The 8389-nt window shown below is 49.9% G+C and overlaps 1 protein-coding gene across 6 annotated transcripts; it reads right to left on the bottom strand.

Annotated features, from left to right (window-relative positions):
* Positions 1-2815: 2815 nt before the first annotated feature.
* LOC120708743 lies at positions 2816-7900 on the bottom strand. 6 transcript variants are annotated; one of them, XR_005689475.1, is made up of 9 exons: positions 7105-7900; positions 6380-7024; positions 5358-5469; positions 5133-5237; positions 4931-5026; positions 4716-4841; positions 4505-4639; positions 4330-4400; positions 2816-3725 (listed from the first exon to the last, which is right to left on the bottom strand). XR_005689475.1 is itself a non-coding variant. In XM_039994146.1 (6 exons), exons 2-6 carry the CDS (start codon positions 5001-5003, stop codon positions 3084-3086), a joined length of 1047 nt encoding a protein of 348 aa, XP_039850080.1. In that variant the 5' UTR covers positions 5004-5026; positions 5133-5183; the 3' UTR covers positions 2816-3083. The 6 variants fall into 6 exon arrangements, 4 of the variants coding, with proteins under 4 accessions (XP_039850080.1, XP_039850098.1, XP_039850085.1 ...); XR_005689473.1 differs by having other exon boundaries at positions 6380-7900; XM_039994146.1 differs by lacking the exons at positions 5358-5469; positions 6380-7024; positions 7105-7900 and having other exon boundaries at positions 5133-5183.
* Positions 7901-8389: the final 489 nt, after the last annotated feature.

Genomic DNA, 8389 nt, shown 5'->3' with positions numbered 1-8389 from the left:
ACCGCGGATCCTCCTCTTCTCCTTCTTGTCCCCTTCTTTCTTCTCTGTTTCTCCTCTCCTTTGGCCTCTCTTCTGCGTGGTGGTGGCGGCGGCAAGGGAAAGGGCTTGAGGGGTCTAGGGTTTCAAGCGGCGGCCGATTGGGGTTTTAGGAGCTCGGCTAGGGTTTGGAGGCGCGGCCGGGCACGGACGCCAACGGCGTTGATGGACCGCGGCTTCTCCTCCTCGCGCTCGGAGTCACGGGCGCGGGCGGTCAAGGGCAGGGCGCGGCGCTGGTGGTCAAGGCGAGGGGAAAAGGGAGCGCGGGGCGCGGCCGTGGCTGGGGAACTTTGGCGTCCGGGCCAGGGTGCGACGCGGGCGGGAGTGCGCGTGCGGAGAATTTCGTGGCCGACAAGGAGAGCAGGCGACAGCGGGGCAGACGGGGCAGGTGCAGCCGGCGCGAGTCGCGGGCGGTTAGGCCCCTCGTCGCGACGCGCGGCCAAACGGCATCGGCGTGAGCAGACGGAACGAACGGTGTTGGCGCCCACGCGATGGGGAAGAAAAACAGGAGAGGTGAGGGGGGAAGCTGACAAGTGGGGCCCACTTGTCAGTGTCCCGGACGGCGAACAAGTGAGCGGGCCAGAGCTGGGCTGGGGCGGAAACGGGCCAAGCGGGGGTGGTGTTGTGCCGGCCGGTTTGGGCTGGGCAGGAAACTGGTTTTTGGGCTAGGTAGGTTAGAGTTGTGGGCTAGGTCTTGTTAGTGGGTTAGAGGGTTTAAGTTAGCAGGCCGGGCTGAGGGTTAAAGGGGTCTTAGCCCAGGTTAGTTGTTAGCTTTTAGTTTTAGTTTGAATTGGCTTGATTTAAATTAAAACTCACACAACTTAAACAAAAATTATTCAAAACCGAATTTAAACAAGGTAGATTCAATTAAACTCCAAAACTCCAAATGTTGCACACTAACAAATCATCCTTATATTTGTCTCGATTTTTAATTTACTAGGATTTGAGATGGGAAAAGAGATCAACCTTATATTATTTCTAGCTATTTACACAAGCACACAAAAAGTTTTTGAAAACTCGTATTTTTGGAATATATAACATTCCGTAAAAATTACGGGATGTTACAACAGCGACTCGATTTGATGTTACCTTAACAGGCTCGAGAGGCGTCCCCAAACCGACGGGTTGCAGTAGTCGCACCACGAAGCCGACGAACTCGTGCCGAATTGCTCGACAAAGCGCCCGTAACGCAGATCCTGCGGTACCTCCCACAATCGTCACTGAGGTCCTATATGCTGAGGAACCCGATCCCCACTAGACCTAAGCGGCGTGGGAAGAGAGGGTGGTCGACGGCTCCGGGACGGCTAATCGTCGATCTGCAGTGGCCGTCGGCAGAGGGAATCCGCGGACGGGGCGTGGACACTGGATCTGGTACGGAAACCGGTGGAGCAGATCGAAATCGCCGTGGATGCGAATCCGATCGGGACGGGATAGTTGGCGACGAAAGGAGCGGTAGCGCACCGAGAATCGCTGAATCTGATACCACTTGTCACACCCGTTGCTACTGAAGGATCCAGCAACGTGAGAATCACAAGCACAGAGCAAATTCGATAGGGATCGGGGCTGGGCGATGAACCCTGGCACCCGGAGAACAGAGTTATTTCATTTTCAGTTTTGGAATAGTCCCTCAGTTCCACACTCCAGCGCATATATTTTCCCTCACGGGATTACACTGACAGCTGGACCCACCGGTCAGCCTGATGCTTAACATTACAAAGAGAATACGTAATCTATATTAGGCGTCTTCACTGTCCATCCATGGCAATACATCTCCGCGGTCGGCCCGGCATCGGATCGGAGGATGATTTGCCACCAAAAAAAAACTGGTGGGATACTGCGCTGTGGCTACGCGGGTGCCAGGGTGAATGAAGGATGCTGCAATTCTCTAGGACTGGTAAATTTGGGGGGAGTTTCAGAGATGTGTCGATAGGCCGACGCCGATCCAGCGTGCAAGGATTAAGCGAAACAAAAGATAGGTCTGAAAAGCTACAGAAACTGAAATTTGACGCGAAAACTGATCCAAGGTTGGAGTTGGAGACAACCGTGGGATGCGGACGATGCAGCGAAGTCCTGCTTCCCTTGCGTTTTAGAACTCGGCGTTGGCTTCAGGCAAGCGACGACTTCCTTTTGTCCTTCAGGAGCTGAACATCTGAACTGAACCTCCCGGCTCCCCACGTCGCCCGCCATTCTGAACTCCTGCATTCCTGACACAGGCGGCCGGCAACCGCTGGTGGGGCTCTCGAGGCGGACGCGGATGAGGTCGTAACACAGAGCGAGTGCGCGACGCGAAGTTGGCTAGAACAAGAAGGGTCCAGCCGCTTGGGTGGGAAAAGGGGACAGCCACACGGCCACACGGCCCTTCTTGTTTCGTTCTTCGACAATGCCGGGCGGCATCTTGCGAACTTGCTACTACTAACTACTGAGCATCTGGAAGGCCTAAACCGATTCCTGGCTCCAGTTGAAACATATTTGCATTGTTTGAACTGCAATTTAGGATGCTTTATAGCAGGAAAAAGACGATACGTTTTGCCGATTTCATATCACAGACAGATTTATTCTCAGCGGTAGGGCTAACATTTACAGAATTACAGTCGTCCATTAAAGAGGGCAACGGGACGGCAGTTAGCCACACCCTCCAGACTGAATGAACAGCCCAGTACATTACAAACTGGAGTAGTAACAGTCACGACGTGGTGGACAGCAATGTTTTCTTTGAGAAGACAATGTCTAAATTTGCATGTCCCTCAACTAGAAAAGAAATTAACCAACCATGAGCTCGTCAACCAAACTCTACTCGGCTTATATTGAAAGCCACTTAAGGTTTGGGTGTACAAGCATCCATACAGATCGCTGAGATTACAGATTTTACAGAAAACCTAAGAGCCCAATGGAAACAAGAGCATCTGCTATTCTATCTGCAGATAGTTCACCTGGGCACTAGCTGTGCACTTTCTGAGTTCTAACATTCTGTTAAAGTTGCTCTAAAAAAAACATTCTGTTAAAGTCTGTATCATACAATGCATGTACAGAAAGGAGATACATGTTTGCTAGCGCAGCTGCTCGCGCATTAGGAGCTCATCTCTTACTGACAGGGATCTAGCGTTCCGTCCATGTTGACGGAAGTTGTACACTGTTGCCCTTACCACTCTGACTTTTGGGTTCATAAGCTCGTCAACCGGTGCAAAGTAGTACTGCAGGATATTCCCAGTCCGTTTCGCCATGCATAACATTAGTCCTGCAGGGAAGGAGCACGGCTGCCACAGGAAAAGATCTGAACCTTCAAGCTTCACCTTGGGCAGTTTCTCTTTGCCAGCCTGCACCTTGCCTCTCCGGGACTGCAGCAGCTTCTCGCCTTCCTCAGCTTCAGCTGGTTCACAAGTGCAGCCACAGCACTCACCTACCACCAGACGGCAGCACTTGAGCCTGTAGAAGGCCGTCCTCTTGCGGCACACCTCACACTTGTAGAAGGGTGGAGGGTGAGGGTCCCCACACCCACCTCCGGCACCCAAAGTGGTAATATAAGCTTCTTTCTTCTTGGCGCCCACAGTGCCACCTGATGTATGAGCTGAAGCTGAACGGACAATGGCCACTTTGTCTTTCACTTTATCCAAGGGCCCTGGAGCAGACTTGCTACTGTTTGATGCGGTGGAATAGGATTGCCTAACACATTTGGTGGTCAAAACGCAACCCTAAGAAAACAAACAAGCTATGTTATTTTTTTTTGAATCTGGACTACCAAGTGAAAATCCTACTACTGGATGGTACAATACTGAAGAAATCATAATTTGATAGAAAAGGGGACCAAAAGTCAACACTGGCAAATATGTTCCTAGATCAAAGAATGCTGCAATGAAAGGGTTACAAGGACAAAGGCCCTCTAATATCTGGACAGAGATTATAAAACCAAGAACACATTAGCTAACAAAATCGAAGTTAGATGTTCTGCAAAAGCATAACTGGAAGGTAATAAAATTTAGATATTGTTTTGATGCCCCCCCCCCCCCCCCCAAACACACACACACACACACACTATTTGGATAGTAAAGGAACAGCAAACTTAAAAAAACACAATCACTGCTAGTTGCTTGAAAATGAGTTTAGCTGAAAAGTAATCAATAGTTGTTAACATTCCATACATATTTTTCAGTAAACTAACTTGAAAAGAACTGAGATAAAATGCATGCACCAAGGAATGCATGCCAAATTTCCACTATTGACAGAAGAAATCTTAATAAACGAACTCCTGATGCAAATATTTCAAGTTTTTTTAAGAAAAAGATCATCTTCACTGACCTTGGGCAATCTCCGTTCATTGATAGCATTGAATGCACCCACATGTTGATGGTAATTATCTGAGGAACAAGCTTGGCACATAAAAAATAAATTTATCCTGTCAACTGCATATTTGAAATTGATTTGTCCAACGTGCATTGCAAAAGAAAGAAAAAAGACATGCAAAAAGAGCTACCTGTCCTATCCAGCAGAGAAGGATGCCTGGGCATCTGTACCCTGATGTTCCGCAGCATAGCAGAAGGCTTCACCGGATGTGCACTATGATTTCTACCCTCAAAGGCAACATCAAACTCAAAATTCCAATCACGAACTGCAATAAACATGATCATCCCAAATTTCAGATTTTACTGACAATCTGATGAAATTCAAAAGGTTCAGGCCAATACCTGAGGATACATGAGATGACATGGTGTGCATCTGCCAATTTTGTTCATTGACCTCATCCTTCCCTTCATTGACTTTAGGAGCAGCCTTGTCGATGGATCTTCGAGGCACTTGATTGGCCCCCTCAACTGAATATTTGAAATTGGTTCACTGAAAATGCATTGCAAGAACATGTGCGGTTGATCTATGAACAGAGGAGACAAGAAAAAAGATCGACCTCTCCTATCAAACAGAGAACGGTGCCTGGGTGTCTGTAATCTGATGTTTTGCAATGTACCAGAAGGCTTCATGAATATCGGACTGGAATTGCTACCTTCAAAGGCACCATCAGAATCAAAATTCCAATTCCGAGCTGCTACATGATTATTCTAAATTTCTACACTGAAGAACTGATAAACCCCAGGAGATTCAAGCCAAACCTGATGATATACGAGATGAAACATTATCAGTCTGCCAGTTGTTCTAATCATAAACCTCATTCTCCTTTCCTCTGGCCTTAGTGAATCTCCCGTCACTGACAGAACCTATTGTACCCGTATATTGATGGAAAATATGTGAGGAGAGATATCACACATCAACCTAGCTGGAGTTGCAAGAAAAATATGTTGCTGATCTATGAATGATGAAGACAAGTGAGAAGATACCTCTCCTATCCAGCAAAGAGGGACGCCTGGTCGTCTGCAATCTTACGTTTTGCAGCGCAGAAGAAGGCTTCGTGAAATCTGCTCTGGTTGGTAACCTCCCTTGCGATTTTTCCTGCAGTAGAAGATTTGGATAAATTATTGATGATTCACTGCAGGGTGCAGGCTATGAAAGATCAAATGGATGGAGTAAATTAAAAAAAAACGCATACAAAATTGGGAGCTGCATGTAATAGTTGAATGGAATCAAACACTAAGTAATCCAATTTTAGTTAGATGATGAAGTTAACAAATAAATGCAGACAGCAAGATGAGTGAGCAATATTGCTTTCATTTCTAGCCTTCCAGAATCGACGAACAGAGAACGAGCCCAAACCATCCAAGATGCAAGATCTGCTACTTGTCAATTAACTAGCATGTGGATTTCCAAACAATTTCAATACTTCAGAATTATTAGTTGATGAAAGAAACTATGCGGGACACAGGTAATGATAAGAGATAGAGCCGTTTGTTCCTAAAATTCATGGAAGAAGCTGAGAACTTCCATCCAAGAAAATATCTCTACTCCAGAAAAGAACTAACATGATATATTGGTATTCCAACAGCATTAAAGAACCTCAAATAATTAATAAAGGAATTAAGACCGAAACTGAACACCACCATCCAAGAAAATGCATCTACTCCAGAAAAGAAGAACTAACATGCCATATCATCATTCAAGAACCCAAACTGTTAAGAAATGAATTCAGATTGAAACCGAGCCCATCCAAGAAACCGCCTCTGCTCCAGAAAAGAAAAGCTAACACGATGTATTGGCGTATTCCAACAGCGTTCAAGAACCACAAAATCGAGGAAGGAATGGCGAACGCAGGTAAAGTACCAAAAAACCTCGAAACCAACTCCGCGCTCGAGGAATTGAGATCAAAGGCAGGCCAAGAACCAAGAAACTTCGGAACCAACTCCGTCTCCAGCAAGAACCTGAAACTGGAACAACGCAAAAGGAAACCAAGAACACGAAAACTGACCGGTCGCCGCGTGACGGATGAGGAGGCGTCATCTCTTCCATGGGGCTCGCGGTAGTCGCCAACGCCGCGGGTGCATGGGGACGGGGAGGCGGGATGGCGGTGGGTGAGCGGCCCGGCGCCGTAGGAGGATGCCGGGCGGCTGCCATAGCGCCCGCCGCGTCCTCCCTTGGCGGAAACTGCGAGCGGCATATTCCTGTTCTTCCCCGCGGAGGCCTCGACCTCGGGCTCCGGCTTGGCGTCGGAGGCGTAGGACGCGGCAGCCCGCGAGGCCTTGGAGCGGGCCGCGGAGGAGCCCGGCGAGACGCGAGAGGCGGCCGCGGGCTCTCCGATGCAGGGGATAGGGAGGAGGTGGGCGGCGTGGCGCGTGTTAGTGCTGCCGCCGGAGGAGACGCCGCCCCCACCCCCACCCCCACCCCGGACGGCGGCCATCTTCTTGGTTTCTTGTTCTGCTTCACCCTTTCCGAACCTTTGCCTTCGTCCTGGTTAGTTGGAGAGCGCGGGCGATGGGAAAGATTGGGAGGGTGTGTGGGGTGTGTGCGGGCATATATGTTCCAGATTGCTGAGGTGGGCCTTTCGGCTATTGGGCCATGAAAGTATGTGCCAAGTTGGCGGTTGGCCCAACCTCGGCTTTGCTGAATTGTAGAGCTGCTCGAAGTTATTAACAGACAACACGAACAAGCAACTGCAACTCAATTCAGAGAAACCAGCAAGTTTAAGCACTTTACCATGGCTTCCGGACCAATCAATCAGAGTGTGACAGGAAAATTCATTCTTGTCACTTGTCAGGTTCCTCTGGGAAATCTCAGCTTATCGTGAACTCAGATCCCTCGGTTGTGCTTCAATCAAAATTACCAGATTCTGACCGCTGAAGAAACTATGCTGCGTCCCTTGTCTGAACTCTGAAGTTGGAGTAGAGCACGGGGACGTCGCGACAATGCAGAGGATCTGCACTGCAGGTGCATGAAGTGGAGGCCGAGATCGGTGTACCGGTGGAGCTGCTGCTCTTGCGACGTCAGGCATCCGCCTGGGACAGCCATAAGCCCCGCGGACTCCGCCTCCGCGGGACGGGGGCCCGAGATGCGGCGGAGGTTGTGGATTCTGGCGACGATGGCCACGTGGGACCGATGTCGGGCACTTCGTCGCGGAGGAACTGGGAGGCGCCGAGCGAGCGGGCCACAGCTCGCCGCAGGTTAGCAGCGCCGGTCGGGGCGGCAGTAGAGTTGAGGCCGAAGAAGCGGTCCTGCAGTGCCGGACGAGCCGGCGGCGCAGGCGCCTCGCGAGGTGCGTCCACCGCCAGGAGACCAGCGACACGGCGCCCTTGAGGCGGGGCTAGGGTTTTCTTCTCGGGCGGCGGCGCCGGCTCCGTCGCGGCGGCGCGCGTGCGGAGCGGGAGCGGCGGCGGGGGCTTTTGTTCGCGAAGCGCCACATGTCGGGCCAGTCCTTGAGCCGCTGGTGAGTGGACCTGGTGGTGACTCTGGGTATGGGACTCTGGGTGGCCGAGGCCTTGGGAAACCGTGTGCGGTGCGGCCGTGCGGGCCTGCGGCGGCGCCGCGCACGCGCACGGGCCGGAACCAGGGGCGGCGCCTCGAGCATGGGCCCAAGCCCAAAAACTCGTACGCGCAGCGTCTTATTTTTTCTTTTTGAACACCCAGGACCAGCGCCTCATTTTTGAATTTCGGCTTTTGAAGACCCAGGCCCAGCGCCTCACTTTTGAATTTCGGCTTTTGGGACCGGAGGTGAGAGAGGGTATTGATAGTTTACGGTCAACCGTACCAGAGGCTTCCGTACGTCGATTTTCCGACCGTTGTTTTTTTTTTCCATTTATAGAAATTTTTTTGTTGTTTTCTAATTAAAATTTTTTTAAAAAAATACAAGAAAAATTTTGGAGACCAAAAAACATTTCAAGCAAAAATATGAGAGCAGAAAAAAATTTCAAGAAAAAAAATTGGAGACCAGAAAAAAAAATTTGAAGAAAAAAAATGGAGAGCACAAAAATTTCAAGAAATTTTT

The sequence above is a fragment of the Panicum virgatum genome, chromosome 1K (genome assembly GCF_016808335.1).
Source record: "Panicum virgatum strain AP13 chromosome 1K, P.virgatum_v5, whole genome shotgun sequence".
NCBI lineage: Eukaryota > Viridiplantae > Streptophyta > Magnoliopsida > Poales > Poaceae > Panicum > Panicum virgatum.
Note: the sequence above shows the minus strand (reverse complement) of the source record. Positions and strands in the feature narration are given on the sequence as shown.

Bases quoted from the DNA above. Each gene is read 5' to 3' on its own strand.
- LOC120708743 (XM_039994146.1), bottom strand. From the start codon at position 5,003: ATGAAGCCTTCTGGTACATTGCAAAACATCAGATTACAGACACCCAGG. The intron at 4,640-4,715 runs GTATTGGCCTGA...TGTTTATTGCAG, and splicing joins GTCATCTCATGTATCCTCAG to TTCGTGATTGGAATTTTGAG. The intron at 3,726-4,329 runs GTCAGTGAAGAT...TTGTTTTCTTAG, and splicing joins ATGAACGGAGATTGCCCAAG to GGTTGCGTTTTGACCACCAA.